Source organism: Erythrolamprus reginae, chromosome 8, assembly GCF_031021105.1.
Source record: "Erythrolamprus reginae isolate rEryReg1 chromosome 8, rEryReg1.hap1, whole genome shotgun sequence".
NCBI lineage: Eukaryota > Metazoa > Chordata > Lepidosauria > Squamata > Dipsadidae > Erythrolamprus > Erythrolamprus reginae.
The window spans coordinates 41,208,286-41,225,648 of record NC_091957.1 but is presented as its reverse complement, the minus strand read 5'-3'; the positions used below and the strand labels follow the sequence as shown (position 1 = coordinate 41,225,648).

The following is a 17,363-nucleotide window of genomic DNA, read 5'->3' as shown; positions in this document are numbered from 1 at the left end:
ATTGCTTAGTCGACGGGACCTGGAGGAGGCTAACTCTGTTGATCTAATTGGTCTCTGGGAAGTATGCGCAGCTGTCTCCAAGGAATATCAATCCTTTCATTCTCTACCATCCAGGCAGAGCTGAAGAAGCTTTTTGGATGAGAAGTGAAAGGTCTTCAAGGAAAAAAAAAAACAAAGACAGTCCTGTCTTTGCCTCTTGAAAAAGCACCTTTGGGACAGTCATGACCTGGATGACTGAGAATCACCATAGACATTTACCATTTTTGAGGAGTATAAGTCGTACTTCGCCCCCACCCCTCAAAGGAGAATGAACATTTGGGTGTGTCTTATGCACTAAATGTAGCCCCGCCCCCTGCCCCACCCTTTGGCCTCTGCCTCCCAGCAATTTACCTCCTTGCAGCAAACAGCCTGTTCCAGTTTCAGATATACCATCTTCCAGTTTCAGCTTCAGCACAGCCTCGTTAGCACAAGCAGGTGATTGTCGGTTGGATGGGCCTCCCGACCATCGGCTGTTTCAGGCTACAGGGAGATAGACGAAAAGCAGATATTTTTTCCCCTTGTGCTAATCAGGTTGTGCTGAAGGTGAAACTAAAACAGACTGTTTGTTGTTTTCTGCAAGGAGGCAAATTGCTGGGAGGCAGAGTTAGAGGCAGATTTTTTCCCCCTTGTTTTCCTCCTCCCACAAAAGGTAGGTGTGTCTTATACTTCGGAGCGTCTTATGCTCCGAAAAAATACGGTAGCTATGCACTGAGAGTTGAAGAAGCTTCTTGGATGAGAAACGAAACCTCTTCAAAGAATAACAAGAAAGTCCAGTTGCCTCTTGAAAAACAACAACAGTATCTTTGGGATATTGAAGTCAATAGAATTCAAGATGGGTTGGAGTTAGATCTCTCGCGGCTACAAAGGCACTCCAAACTAATGATGCTCTTGACTCCTCCTTTGGGCACCTCAGCCTGTTCCTTTCCTACATTAACCCAAACCTTAAGAATGCCTGCAGGTAATTTGTCATGAGTGATTGACTGGTCACTTTGGAGTTGAGAAAGAGTTAAAAATTCTGACAGCAGAAATCAGAAACCAGCAAGCAAGGAAGCTGGCTGGTCAGGGCCTTTAAAAAAAAACCAAAAAAATCGATGCAAAGTACATTGCTGATGCAAATCCCTTTGACAAAAGAGCACTTAAAGTTTATTTTCACTTTTGTTTCAACAGTTCACGGCCGGGGAGACCCCCCAAGCGCTCTCTGGGGGTTGCGATACAAGAGAACACGCGGCTGCTACCCCACGGAGTGCCGGGCCTCTTATCGCCAGGGCTTATCTCCCCAACAGGTAATAAAATCCTTTGGATGCTTCCCTCCCTGCTCCGTTCCTCTGCAGCAGTTGAAATAAACTAATATTGATCTAACTGCCTTGTCCTTCAGGGCTTTTGCAAGCTTTACCAGAGGTTACATTATTGGATTTCTTGAGCATTCATGAAACCTCTCCCCCACCCTTCAACCCGCCTCCCCACCCACCCCACTGTGGCGTTGCTGAGCTGACTTAAAACCTAATGGATTTGCAATTTAGCTCTTCATTAATCGTAATTTCCTTAAAGGGAAAGTGCCATTAGATGCCTCGGTCATATGATACGGGGAAAGGTTGATCTCAGAGCTTTGGAAGGGACCGGGAGGGGACTCTTTGCAAGAGCCTGGTATTCAGACGGGAAAAAAATATGTTCTCTTTGTTTTCTTCCAAACTCAGAAGCCAGTGATCATGTGGACAAGGGTGAAAGGCAGCTTCGTAAATCCCAATGGCTTTTGGCCTCAGGATTTGCAATGGGATAAGAGGGTAAGAAACTGGGTAGTATAGATTGCAAGTGGTCATCTGTCTTGGTAGACCTCTTCCATGATTAGACTTGGGGGAGTTTAAAGTGGTGGAGGACAGCAATAGAACTTAGACTTACATACAGCTTCACAGTGCTTTTATGGCCCTCTCTAAGTGGTTTACAGAGTCACCCTATTGCCCCCAACAACTGGGTCCTCATTTTACCCACCTCGGAAAGATGGAAGGCTAAGTCAACCTTGAGCCAGTCAGGATCGAACTCCTGGCTGTGGGCAGAATTAGCCTGCAATGCTATATTCAAACAGGGAGGGAGGGAGGAAGGAAGGAAGGAAGGAAAGGAGGGAAGGAAGGAAGGAAGGAAAGGAAGGGGATGAAGGAAGGGAAGGAAGGAAAGGAAGGGGAGGAAGGAAGGAAAGGAAGGAAAGGAAGGAAGGAAGGAAGAAGGGAAGGAAGGAAAGGAAGGAAGGAAGGAAAGGGAAGGAAAGAGGGAAGGAGGACTAGGGGCAACATAATAGCGGAAGGAAGGAAGGAAGGAAGGAAGGAAGGAAGGGTGGGCAATGGTAATAGCACTTAGACTTATGTATATAGCTCTTTACAGTGCCTTTACAGCCCTCTAAGCAGTTTACAGAGTCAGCATATTGCCCCCAACAATCTGGGTCTTCATTTTACCCACCTGGAAGGATGGAAGGCTGAGTCAACCTTAAGCCTGGTGAGATCTGAAGTGCCAAATTGTAATCAGCTGGCAGTCAGCAGAAGTAGCCTGCAGTACTGCACTCTAACCACTGCGCCATCATGGTTCCTATGCCGTAAGGAGGGCCCATTCTCTGAACATTGCTGCTTGCAGCAGAGAAGATCCAAGTTGCTTCACGGTTCATATATAAAAAGCGGGCTTAGCCGACATCGATACATGAAATGGGAAGCACCACGGTCTCCTTGCTTGCTTGCAAGACTTCTGCTGACTGCCAGCTGACAGCAGTTCGAATCTCATCGGCTCAAGGTTGACTCAGCCTTCCATCCTTACGAGGTGGGTAAAATGTGGACCCAGATGGTTGAGGGGAAAATGCTGGCTCTATAAACTGCTTAGAGACGCCCCGAGTCTTTGGAGAGGGGCGGCATAGAAATTCAATAAATAGATAGATAGATAGATAGATAGATAGATAGATAGATAGATAGATAGATAAGAGATTGTCGAAAAGCACTGTAAAGTGGTATATAAGTCTATGTTTATTTTATTTATTTATTTATTTATTTATTGATTGATTGATTGATTGATTGATTGGATTTGTATGCCGCCCGTCTCCGGAGACTCGGGGCGGCTAACAGCAACAATAAAGCAGTGTACAATAGTAGTCTGATGTTAGAAACAATTAAAAACCCATTAATATAAAAAACCAAACATACATACATACATACCATGCATAGAATTGTAAAGGCCTAGGGGGAAGAGGGTCTCAATTCCCCCATGCCTGACGGCAGAGGTGGGTTTTAAGCAACTTACGAAAGGCAAGGAGGGTGGGGGCAATTCTAATCTTTGGGGGGGAGTTGGTTCCAGAGGGCCGGTACCACCACAGAGAAGGCTCTTCCCCTGCTTAGCAATGGACCAGGGTCTACTTCTGTGAGTTACTGCTCCCTGTGGAGGTACAGGCCATTAGATACTCTGTTCTTTCTACTACTGCCTGGTTAACCATCTTTCAGTGAGATGATAGAACATAAAATAATTGCATTGGAGAGGACCTTGGTGGTCTTCTATTCCAACCCCCTGCTTGAGCAGGAGACCCTATATTATTTCAGACGTATTCTTTTGTTTGAAAGCCTTCAGTGATTGAGCGTCCACATCTTCAGAAGGCAAGCCATTCCACTAGTTATTTGCTCTCGTCATTAGGAAAATTTCTCCGTAGTTTTAGGTTACTTCTCTCCCTGGTTAGTTTCCAGCCCTTGTTTCTTGTTTTGCCTTTGGCTGCTTTGGGTTTATGTTATAATATATTTTATTGTTTTATATTGTACATTTTATATATATATATCTTGAGGAGTGTGCTCTCTCTAGGTGTTCAAGGTTTTAAACCTATGAACAAGCATTATCATCATCATCATACTGATATAAACAAATGTGCAGTAACATATAAACAAATTTATTTATTTATTTAGCCGCACCGAGTTTTCGGAGAAGGGCAGCATGCAAATCTAATTAATTAATTAATAAATATTGATTGATTGATTGATTGATTGATTTAATTTAATTTGATTTGTATGCCGCCTCTCTTCAAGGATTCGTGGCGGCTCACAGCATATAATACAGTGATACCTTCTCTTACAAACTTAATTGGTTCTGGGATGATGTTCTTAAGGTGAAAAGTTTGTAAGACGAAACAATGTTTCCCATAGGAATCAATGGAAAAGGGATTAATGCATGCAAACCCAAAATTCACCCCTTTTGCCAACCGAAGCGCCCGTTTTTGCGCTGCTGGGATACCCGTGAGGCACCCCTCCATGGGAAACCCCACCTCTGGACTTCTGTGTTTTTGCGATGCTGCAGGAGAATCCCAGCATCGCAAAAACAAGCTCGCTGGCAACAGAAGTCCGGAGGTAGGGTTTCCCAACGAAGGGAGCATCAGTGAAATCGCAGCATCGCAAAAACATTGAAGTCCTCAAAACCCCACCTCTGGACCTGTGTTTTTGCGATGCTGGGATTCCCCTGAGGCTCCCCTTGCTGGGAAACCCCACCTCCGGACTTCTGTTGCAGCATCACCAAAACACGGAACACGGAAGTCCGGAGGTGGGGTTTCCCATGGAGGGGAGCCTCAGGGAATCCCAGCAACACAAAAATGGGTGCTTTCGCTGGCAATGGAAGTCCGGAGGCAGGGCATCCCAGTGGCGGCGGTGGGTTTGTAAGGTGAAAATAGTTTGTAAGAAGAGGCAAAAAAATCTTAAACCCCGGGTTTGTATCTAGAAAAGTTTGTATGACGAAGCGTTTGTAAGACGAGGTATCACTGTATTCCTTATTTCCCCCTATTAGTTTTCCCAATATCTGTCAAAATTTGAATTAGTTTTTGAACCTCTCCATCATATTCGCTAACTTCTGATCCTGTTTCTCCTTTTCCCCATCCAATTATATAATTTATTCCAGGTTTCAAAATAATCTGTATCCACTTTGTCCTTCAACTCTTCATGATAATATGTTCCAAGAGTCTTTTTACATTTCCAACATGTTCCTGACTTTACATTAATTGACATACATTAAAAATAAAATTGGAAAGTCCAACCTCCTGCTTAGGCAGAAAACCCTACAGCACTTCAGACAAATAGTTATCCAATCTATTCTTTAAAATCTCCAGTGTTGGAGCATTAAACAACTTCTCAAGGCAAGTTGTTTAATTGATTAATTGTTCTAACTGTCAGGAGATTTCTCTTTATTTTTAGGTTGCTTCTCTCCTTATTTAATTTCTATCCATTGCTTCTTGTTCTACCCTCATGTGCTTTGGAGAATAAGTTGCTTCCCTCTTCTCTGTGGCAATCCTGAGATATTGGAACACTGTTATCATGTCTCTCCTAGTCCTTCTTTTCATTAAACTAGATATACCCAGTACCTGCAACTGTTCTTCAGATGTTTTAGCCTCCAGTCCCCCTAATCATCTTTGTTGCTCTTCTCTGCACTCTTTCTAGAGTCTCAACGTCTTTTTTATATAGTGGTGACCCAAACTGTGTGGCTTTATCAAGGCATTATAAAAGTAGTATTAACACCCTGTGATCTTGATTCTCTCTCTCTGTTTATGCAGCTTAGAACTGTTTTGGATTTTGGGGGCAGATGAAAGAATGGTTGTAAGTTGTTGTTGTTGTTGTTATTAATTAGATTTGTATGCCGCCATTCTCTGAAGACTTGGGGTGGCATTGACAACTTGTATGAACAATATCAGTGGACCTTAACTAATCCAAATCCTTACAATACCCATCAATGTCAGAGAGTCCTTGGAGAGGGGCGGCATATAAGTCCAATAAATAAATAAATAAAATAATAAGAGAGAAGGAGGAGGAGAGGGGAATAAGAGGAGGGGAAGGAAGGAAGGAAGGAAAGAAGGAAGGAAGGAAGGAAGGAAGGAAAGAAAACAGGCAACAATAAAGGAGAGAATAGGGAGGAAGAAAAGAAAGGAAAGAGAAGGAAGGAGAGGGAGGGGGAAGCAGTGGAGGAAGGAAGATGGATGGAGAGAAGGGAGAAAGGAAGGAGGAAAGAAGAATAGAAGGAAGGGGGAAGGAAGGGAGATGGACAGAAGGATAAAGGAGAGAAAAGGGAGGAAAGAAAGAAGGAAAGAAAGGGAGAGGGAGGGAGGGAGAGAGAGAAGGAGGGAGAGAGAGAGACAAGGATAAAGAAAGAGACAGAAATACTAGCGTTTTTGAATTATCCCGTGCCCGTCTGTCTGCTATCCACAGCCGATGAGGAAAAGCAAGGGGAATAGTGATAGCTTATGATGGCTGGTTATGAATCACGCTTCACAACTCTAATCACATATTGAGATGTCCACATGTACACTATTTCAAGATGCAGATGATACACATTTTGTCACTCTGCAGCAATCCTTGGAATATTAAAATAAACAACAGTGGAGACACATCGCAGGACTCATCCCACACAATTGTAGCCTGAGCCATTAACCATCGCTTGACATTCAGCAGTTCTGCCATGGCAGATTTTTGTCCTGGCATACAGATGAAATAGGAAGGGGAATAAGGCTTGTTTCATTTCCACGACGACTTCGCCTTCAGAGTCTCCACGTTTCATTGTGAGAATCATCGCTGTTAATGTTAATGTTTCCCGCAACAGAGGCCGAAAACTGCAGCCAGTGTTTGCATGTCAACAGTGAATCTTTAGACACCCTTGTAAAGAACCTTCACATGACAGTGTCAATGTGTCAGCCATCCATCTTCTTGTTCTCTTTCTCCCTCCGAAACAGAGGAGGAGATTCTACTACAGGTAGTCCTCAATTTACAGCCGTAATGGAATCTGCCCATCACAGTCAATCAGAACAAAGTGGGAGGAGGCCTTGGATGTCTTCTAATCCAACCCCCTGCTGAAGCAGGAGACCCAATGCCATTTTAGATAAGTGGCTGCCTAGTCTTTTCTTGGAATCCTCCAGTGATGGAGCACCTACAGCTTCTGGTGGCAGGATGTTCCACTGATTATCTATCTATCTATCTATCTATCTATCTATCTATCTATCTATCTATCTATCTATCTATCTATCTATCTATCTATCTATCTATCTATCTATCTAGATTTGTATGCCGCCCCTCTCCGTAGACTCCGTAGATTAATGGTTCTCACTGTTAGGAAGTTTCTCCTTCGCTCCAAGTTGCTTCTCTCTTTGATTAGTTTCCATCCATTGTTTCTTCTCTTGCCTTCCAGTGCTTTGGAGAATTATTTGAAACCCCCCTCTTCCCTCTGTGGCAGCCCCTCAAGTACTGGAATACTACTATCAATATCCGCCTACCTCCATTCAATCCTTCGTTTCTTTAGACTAGCAATACTCACTTTCTGCCACCAGTTGTAAGTGTCAAAAAACGGTCATCAATCAATTTTTTTCAGTGCTGGTGTAACTTTGGCCACTAAATGAATGGTTATAAATTGAGGACTGCCTGTACCAAACAAAACCCCAGCAACAACCCCACACCAGCGAGAAGTGTTTTGTTGGGCACGTCTTTAGTTGAGTCCCTTTTTTCCAGTGCATTAAACGAATGGCTGTAACTCGAAGTCTAATTGTACAGGTAGTGCTGTACTTGAAACAGTTCATTTAGTGTTCATTCAAAGTTACATAATTGAAAACTTTGATTTATAACCGTTTTTCGTACATAAGAGTGTTGCAGTATCCCCCATGGTCGCATGATCAAAATTCAGACACTGATTTATATTTAGCGCAGTTGCCGTGTCCCGGGATCATGTGGTCACACAAATGTCTGAGAAGCCAAAGGCCATGGGGAAGCCAAATTTATTTAACAACCACGTTACTCATTTAGCAACCACAATGATCCACTGAAGAAACATGTCAAGAAAAGTCGTAACTCACTTAACACATTTCTCACTTATCCACATACGTTTTGGGCTCAATTGTGGTCGTAAAGTTGAAGATTACCTGTATCTATTTTTGAGCTGGATCCCACATTACGCTTCGTTGGTAGATACCTATAAGCCAGGCGTTATGTGCTAATATACCGTATTTTTTCAGACTACAGTGTTCCCTCGACTTCCGCGGGGGATGCGTTCTGAGACCTCCCACGAACGTTAAATTTCCGCAAAGTAGAGATGCGGAAGTAAATACACTATTTTTGGCTATGAACAGTATCACAAGCCTTCCCTTAACACTTTAAACCCCTAAATTACAATTTCCCATTCCCTTAGCAACCATTTAGATTATTACTCACCATGTTTATTTATTAAAGTTTACTAAAAAAAACAATTATTAAAGGTGGATGAAAGTTTGGTGATGACATATGATGGAAATATAGGGAAAAAAACCATGAAGTATTTTTTAATTAATATTTTTGAAAAACCTTGGTATAGACTTTTCGCAAAGTTCAAACCCGCGAAAATCGAGGGAACACTGTATAAGACGTACCTAGCTTTTGGGGAAGAAAACGGGGGGAGGGCAAAATCTCCCTCTCCCTCCCAGCAATTTGCCTCCTTGCAGCAAACAACAAACAGCCTGGTCAGCTTCAGCACAGCCTGATTTAGCATCAGCAGCAGATTGGCGGTTGGATCTGCCTCAGCTGTTCCAGTCTGCGGGAATCGACACAGTTGCCGCCCATTGTTGCAGCAACCTATCGCCGCCTCTGCACGTCCCATTTTCGGCCTCTGCACGTCCTATTTTTGGCCTGTTCCAGGCAGCAGGGATAGGTGGCGGCGATCCCTGCAGCCTGGAACAGCTGATAGGCGGTATTCTGTGAGGCAGATCCAATTGCCAATCAGCTGCTCGTGCTAAATCAGGCTGTACTAAAGCTGACCAGGCTGTTTGCTGCAAGGGGGTAAATTGCTGGGAGGCAGAGGCCAAAAGGTGGAGCCAGTGTGTGGGCGAGACATCGGCAACATTCGCTGTATAAGATGCACAAACATTTCCGCCCACTTTGGGGAGGTAAAAAGTGCATCTTATACGTGGCAAATATGGTAAATGTTGGGGTGGGCGGAAAATAACCTTAGAAATCTAAGATTCTCTAAACTAAATGTGGGCTGGGGGGACATGGCTGTGTTCATCATAAACGTCAGCCATTCCGTTGTGTTTGACCTTTCACCACCCTATGGATCGGCAAGAAAAAGTTTGTAAAATGAGACAAAACTCGCTTCACAAATGTCCCATTTTAGCCACATAAATCTCAGGCTCAATTGCGGTCGTAAGTCAAGGACTTCCCTGTATTTGAATGCCTAAGGCTAATAACGTCATTAAATTATAAGCATCACCAAGGTTGCCCAGTGGCACAAAGTCCAGATTTTTTGAATTCTTTCCTCTTGGCTTTGCCACCCTGGCTTTCCCCCCTATGGCGAAAGGATGGATGCTACCCACGTTTCTGTCATTGTGATGAATGGCCTCTCTCTCCTTAGCTTCCGCTCCATCTGCTGCCCCCTCGGACTATGCCGATACAAGAAGGAGCTCGCGCTCTGCAGCCAATAAGCTTCAGAGTGGCACTTTGCAGGTCTGGGAGGACAATCTGTGCATTTATTAAAATTGTGGTCAGATAATGAAAACATTGGGCGCCTAATATCAGCGTCTGCAAACTGCCATCATTATATTGACCAGCGACAAGCTAAATTGGGAAGGGCAGGTTGATGGCACTGCAAATCAAGGATGCAACACATACAATTCAAAGGACATTTTGTTTGGCGGTTTCGTTCCAAAACATCTCCTTTCTTCCAAAGACCTTCATCTCTGGTGTGGAGAGACTCATTGCTCTTATAGGATTCTTTGAGCCTGAGTCAGGAATATATGGCAAACCTTGTTTTGGCTTGCATGCCAAGAGGGTGTTGTGCATGTGCTACACATGCGCATGTGCCCAAGTCCATTCCCTCCCCCCACGCATGCACCCACCACCACCATGCACACAACCCCCTCCGGCCCCCATGCATCCACACAGGCCTCATTGGAGCCAGGGATGGGAGGAAAACATCCAAATAGTTAAACCGGAAATTCAGAAAAATTGACTTCCGGTTTGCCCCTTGTGCTGTTTTTCACACTCAGGGGCTTCAGGAAGCTTCCCCGAGGCCCCGAGAGGACAAAATGGCCATCCCGCGCATGCGTGCTTGAGCTGACATAGGGCAATACCTCGCGGCCCTCCGATATGGCTCAGTGGAATGTTTGCACCAACACTCCGCAGTCGGCATTGGTTGCCGATCAGTTTCCGGTCTCAATTCAAAGTATTGGTTATGACCTATAAAGCCCTTTATGGCACCAGACCAGAATATCTTCGAGACCGCCTTCTGCTGCAAGAATCCCAGCGACCGGTTAGGTCCCACAGAGTTGGCCTTCTCGGGTCCCGTCAACAAAATAATGTGGTCTGGCGGGACCCAGGGGAAGAGCCTTCTTTGTGGCGGCCCTGACCTTCTGGAATCAGCTCTCCCCAGAGATTAGGGTTGCCCCCACACTCCTTGCCTTTCGCAAACTCCTTAAAACCCACCATTGTCATCAGGCATAGGGAAATTGATTCCCCTGGACTGTTTCGTTTTATGTATGGTTTGTATGAGATGTATGACTGCTTTTATATTAAGGGGTTTTAAAACTGTTTTAACTATTGGTTTTGTTGTTGTAAGCTGCTCCGAGTCTCCGGAGAGGGGCGGCATACAAATCTAATTAATAATAATAATAATAATAATAATAATAATAATAATAATAATAATAATAATAATAATTCTGAAGCATAACACACCAGACATTGTGATTGTGGAGAAAAAGAAAGTATGGATCATTGACATCGCAATCCCAGGAGACAGCAGAATCGAGGAGAAACAGCTAGAGAAATTAGTGAAATATGAAGATCTAAAAATCGAGCTGCAACGACTCTGGCATAAGCCAGTGAAAGTGGTCCCAGTGGTACTTGGCACGCTGGGTGCAGTGCCAAAGGATCTCAGCGGACATTTGAAAACCATCGGAATTGACAAAATCTCCATCTGTCAATTGCAAAAGGCCACTTTACTGGGATCAGCAAACATAATTTGCCACTACATCACACAGTCCTAGGTGCTTGGGAAGCGCCCGACTGGTGATGAAATACGAAATCCGGCATAGTGATCTCGTTTGCTGTGTTGTACTGACATAATAATAATAATAATAATAATAATAATAATAATAATAATAATAATAATAATAATAATAATAATATAATAAGAATAATAATAGTAATAATAACAACGTACAATCACAATTGAGCCTCATATTTTTATTGCTAAGCAAAGCAATCCTTAGGTAAGTTGCACTTTGTTGTATGCCCTTTTTTTGGCCACCGCTGTTGTTCTTAACCAGCTCTCCAAACATGACAAACCCTCTGAAGTTAACTCAAATATTCTTTATTAAGAATTCCAGAAGTTCCAGTAATATAAGAAATAATGTCCAGGTCATTTAGAAAAATCCTTTCATAGCGGGCACCTAGTAGCCAAGAGGTTCCCTGGTAAGGATATTGATTCAGGGTGAAAAGCTTATATTGATCACTGTTTATTGACAGCAATCAACCAGTCCAGTGTCCACAATTGAAGATCTCTCTCTGGTTTTCCACAACTCTGAAGCTGAGCTGTCATTAGATGGGTTCATAAAATAGGCTTGGTTTGTGGTTTATTGGTTTTGTAGTCCCAATCATTTGTGATTTATTGGTGCCTAAGACCGGGCTAGAACTCAGTCCTGGTGATTGGCCCAAAGTCACTCAGCTAGTTTTCATGCCTAAGGCAAGATTAGAACTGAATCTCTTGGTAAATTGGTTCAAAGTTACCCAGCTGATTTCATCCCTAAAGTGGGACTAGAACTCAACGACTCCTGGTGATTGTCCTAAAGTTACCCAGCCAACTTTCATGGCAGAACTAGAATTCACCATCTCCTGGTGATTAGAAACATAGAAACATAGAAGACTGACAGCAGAAAAAGACGTCATGGTCCATCTAGTCTGCCCTTATACTATTTTCTGTATTTTATCTTAGGATGGATATATGTTTATCCCAGGCATGTTTAAATTCGGTTACTGTGGATTTATCTACCACGTCTGCTGGAAGTTTGTTCCAAGGATCTACTACTCTTTCAGTAAAATAATATTTTCTCACGTTGCTTTTGATCTTTCCCCCAGCTAACTTCAGATTGTGTCCCCTTGTTCTTGTGTTCACTTTCCTATTAAAAACACTTCCCTCCTGAACCTTATTTAACCCTTTAATATATTTAAATGTTTCGATCATGTCCCCCCTTTTCCTTCTGTCCTCCAGACTATACAGATTGAGTTCATGAAGTCTTTCCTGATACGTTTTATGCTTAAGACCTTCCACCATTCTTGTAGCACGTTTTGGACCCGTTCAGTTTTGTCAATATCTTTTTGTAGGTGAGGTCTCCAGAACTGAACACAGTATTCCAAATGTGGTCTCACCAGCATTCTATATAGCGGGAGCATAATCTCCCTCTTCTTGCTTGTTATACCTCTAGCTATGCAGCCAAGCGTCCTACTTGCTTTCCCTACCGCCTGACTGCACTGTTCACCCATTTGGAGACTGTCAGAAATCACGACCCCTAAATCCTTTTCTTCTGAAGTATTTGCTAACACAGAACTGCCAATACAATACTCAGATTGAGGATTCCTTTTCCCCAAGAGCATTATTTTACATTTGGAAACATTAAACTGCAGTTTCCATTGCTTTGACCATTTATCTAGTAAAGCTAAATCATTTACCAAGTAAAGCTAAATCATTTACCAAATTGGGCCAAAGTAACTCAGCCAGCTTTCATGGTGGCACTAGAATTCACCATCTCCTGAAGATTGGCCCAAAGTCACTCAGCCAACTTTCATGGTGGCACTAGAATTCACCATCTCCTGAAGATTGGCCCAAAGTCATTCAGCCAACTTTCATGGTGGCACTAGAATTCACCATCTCCTGAAGATTGGCCCAAGGTCACTCAGCCAACTTTCATGGTGGCACTAGAATTCACCATCTCCTGAAGATTGGCCCAAAGTCACTCAGCCAACTTTCATGGTGGCACTAGAATTCACCATCTCCTGAAGATTGGCCCAAAGTCACTCAGCCAACTTTCATGGTGGCACTAGAATTCACCATCTCCTGAAGATTGGCCCAAAGTCACTCAGCCAACTTTCATGGTGGCACTAGAATTCACCATCTCCTGAAGATTGGCCCAAAGTCACTCAGCCAACTTTCATGGTGGCACTAGAATTCACCATCTCCTGAAGATTGGCCCAAAGTCATTCAGCCAACTTTCATACCTAGGGTGAGACTAGAACTCACAATCTCCTGCTTCATAGACCAAACTGATTCCTCCACACATCCATAACACACACTTTTCTTAATGTATAGAAGTGGCTTGACCCACAGTTTCTGGCACATGGTCTCCTATGGAAGTTTTATCGAGAACCAACCTCCTTAGCTTTTTAACTCAGCCAAGGTCATTCACTGTTTTGAATGCACCATTGTGATTTAAAACCCTTGTTTATGGCATGATGCCACCTCAGACACTGAGCTCTTCTTAAGGTATTATCTTGGTCCCTCTACTAGAACCTAGGCTGTGCGTTATAACAACAAATCTTTAGTGATAATGGCACCTTTTAGAATGGCTTGATTGATAGTGATGCATGCCCTCTTTAGTCTGCACAACCGAGGGGAATAATGTAGGCACTTACTTTCTTTGGATGGAAGAAAAGCCAACCATCATGCTCTTTTAAGATGTACAGAATCCCAAATTAGATAAATATTTGCTTTATGGGCGCAGCATTTAATGTTACGCTTGCCATAATTTGCTGCCTTTTCGACAGGCCGCAAATAAGACGTTAGTCTACCACTCTATAAAAATGCAGTAAATTAGATTAGAGCAACTTCCCTAGAAAGTAATTATTCCATGTATTTATGAATTGTAAGGGGCCTTGTAGTTGTTATAAAAGGCATTTATTTCCTCAGGGCAGACTTAAGTAACCAAAATGAGCGGGAACAGATGGGGGAGGGAGGGAGGGAGGGAAGGAGGGGAAAGAGAGAGAGAAAGAGAAAGAAAGAGAAGGAAGGAAGGAAGGAAAGGAAGGGAGGAAAGAAAGAAAGAAGGAAAGAAAGAAAGAAAAAGAAAGAGAGAGAAAGAAAGAAAGAAAGAAAACTTTTTAGAGGTCGGAAATCGACCTGGATCATAATTTTCCAGTGGATAAAATTTTAGAAACCAATGCAGAAATGGCTAAAACAAAGAGGCGTTAAACCTTCGTAAAATTCTTTCCAAGTGTTGAAAGAAGATTTCTTCAGCGACTTATTACGTTGGGTAAGGTCACCTTTCTGTTTTATTAACAAAGGAACAGATTTTAGATTGCGGATTTTGATTTTTGGAGAACGGCGCTTTAAATTAGGCCGGCACGGATGTAGAGAAAACGAGTTGAAACCTTAACCCTGTGCAGGTGTTACGAGGTCATTCTCCATGTAGAAAGAATTCAGGTTGCATTCCTACAGCAGCCTTCTTGTGAGGGAGGTTGCATTCAGAGGCCCCTAGTTTAAAATCTTCAATGAACCTCCATGGCTGGGAGTAGTAGGCCTTCATTTAAATAATTTACATGGACACCCATCTCATAGCAATACGTCTTGAGGCCAAGTTTAAAACTCAGCAATCAAAACAATGACATCTACGGAGTCTACGGAGAGGGGCGGCATACAAATCCAATAAATTATTATTAATTATTATTATTATCTTCCAATTTAATAAAACATGCAATATCAATAGCATTTAGTCTTATTGACCAGCCCAGCACTCTCTGGGCAGTTTACAATAAAAGCATGACAAGTGGTCCTTGAGTTATGACCACAATTGAGCCCAAAATTTCTGTCAATAGGGACAGTTGTTAAGCCCCATCCTCACCCCCAGGCATGCGTGTAGTCCTCTCTGAAGTCTCTGAACCTCTGGAACACCTGTTGGTCCATTTTTTGCCCTCTCCAGCATTCAGGAAACCCTCTGGAGCCTGTGGGTTGTGAAAAAACAGGCCCAATGGGTCTACCGGAAGTTTCTTTCCAAACTTCCAGTAGGCCCGTTGAGTCCATTTTTCAGCATCTATAGCAGCGGTCCGCAAACTACGGCCCGCAGGCCACATGCGGGCCACTGAGGCCATTTATCCGGCCCGCCGGTGAGTGACAAGAGCACAGGGAAAAGAGAGAGAGAAAGAAAAAAAAGGGAAAGAGAGGGAGGGAAGGAGAAATGGAGAGGAATGAAGGAGGGAAGGAAGGAAGGCGAAATGGAAGGAACAAGGAAGAAAGGAATGAAAAAAGGTAGAATGAAATTAATGGAGGGACAGGGGAAGGGAGGACTGGTTTTTTGGGGGTAATTTTTTAAAATTTTTCTCTCAACATACATTCCAACAACACAGTGTACCATCTAATTTTCCATGAATAAAATGCAGTATTTTGTTAGTAACTAAGATCAATCATCAAAAAAGTTGCAAAACTTTTTTTCTAATTTATTCATCCAGTTACATTCATTTTCTTTTAATTAAATTTCCTCCTTAATGTTCCTTCAAAAAGTGCAACACCAATTATATTTCTAACTTATTAACCATTATGCCAAAGTTCCTTCTTTCTTTATACATTTTTCATAAGCCAAGAAAACCTTGCATAGCCAATCAGATGTCAACAAAAGAAAATTAAAAAGAAAACATAAACATATATGAATTTCAGACCTTCTCCCCCCTCTAAATAGTACGTTTCCATTTTGTTTTTTACTTTAAAGCAAGGTATGTGCAGTGTGCATAGGAATTTGTTCATAGGTTTTTTTTTATAGTTCGGCCCTCCAACTGTCCGAGGGACAGTGAACTGGCCACCTGTGTAAAAAGTTTGGGGACCCCTGATCTATAGACTCCGGAGGCTTTCCAGAAGGCTGGAAAAAGGCTTTTCCCACCTTACGGAAGACTTAAAATCAGCTGGCCTGTGTGCTCATGCGTTGGTAGAGTTGACATAAGGCAATGCCTCGCGTGCCCTGAGGTATGGCTCCATGTGCCATCTGTGGCAAACGTGCCATAGGTTCGCCCTCACAGAACTAAGGTATCTCCATACTCAGTCGATCATACTCCAAACGGGACCGCCTTCTCCCGCATGAATCCCAGCGGCTGGTTAGGTCCCACAGAGTTATTATTTTATTATTATTATTTATTACATTTGTATGCCACCCCTCTCTGTAGACTCGGGGCGGCTCACAACACAATAAAACAATTCATAACAAATCTAATAATTTACAATTTAAAATATTTTTAAAAACCCATTATTAAGCAGACATACATACAAACATACCATACATAAATTGTATAGGCCCGGGGGAGATGTCTCAATTCCCCCATGCCTGACGACAAAGTTGGGTTTTGAGGAGTTTATAAAATGCAAGGAGGGTAGGGGCAGTTCTAATCTCTGGGGGGAGCTGGTTCCAGAGAGTCGGGGCCGCCACAGAGAAGGCTCTTCCCCTGGGGCCCGCCAACCGGCATTGTTTAGTTGACGGGACCCGGAGAAGGCCCACTCTGTGGGACCTAATCGGTCACTGGGATTCGTGCAGCAGAAGGCGGTCTCGGAGATATTCTGGTCCGGTGCCATGAAGGGCTTCATAGGTCATAACCAACACTTTGAATTGTGACCGGAAATTGATCGGCAACCAATGCAGACTGCGGAGTGTTGGTGTAACATGGGCATACCTTAGCCTTCTCCAGGTCCCGTCAACCAAACAATGTCATTTGGCGGGGCCTAAGGGAAGAGCCTTTTCTGTGGGGGCCCCAACCCTCTGGAATCAGCTCCCCCCAGAAATTCATACTGCTCTCACCCTCCTTGCCTTCCGCAAGAGTCTTAAGACTAATCTATGTCGCCAGGCCCGGGGCAATTAAATCTGCCCCCCCCCTTGACTAATAATTGTGATACATGGTGTGATTGTACCGTTTGATTGAGTAATGCATAGGGTTTTTAGCTATAGGGTTTTTTATGTATTAGATTTGTACTGTACGCTGTGTTTTTATATTTGCTGTCTGAGCCATCCCGAGTTTTCGAAGAAGGGTGGCATACAAATCTAATAAATACTACTACTACTACTGCTAATAATAATAATAATAGTAGTAGTAGAAGTAGTAGTAGTCTACAGAGATGGGTGGCATAGAAATCTAATAATAATAATAATTATTATTATTATCATTATTAATAATAATAATAATAATAATTATTATTATTATTATTATCATTATTATTATTAATTAGATTTGTATGCCGCCCCTCTCCGTAAACTCGGGGCGGCTTACAGCAATGATAAAAAAATATATATAATAACAAATCTAATAGTTGGAATCTAAAATAACAATAATACTTTTAAAAAGTCTAAAAAACAAGAAACC

The 17,363-nt window shown here is 42.9% G+C and overlaps 1 protein-coding gene across 1 annotated transcript in view; it reads left to right on the top strand.

The window, feature by feature from the left end:
- The window catches only part of DACH2 (dachshund family transcription factor 2), a 386,481-nt gene that overhangs the window by 184,547 nt on the left and 184,571 nt on the right, over positions 1 to 17,363 (top strand). The window contains exon 2 of the mRNA XM_070760141.1: positions 1,207 to 1,322. Coding sequence (XP_070616242.1) covers positions 1,207 to 1,322 — 116 coding nt within the window. The remainder of the gene's footprint in view (positions 1 to 1,206; positions 1,323 to 17,363) is intronic.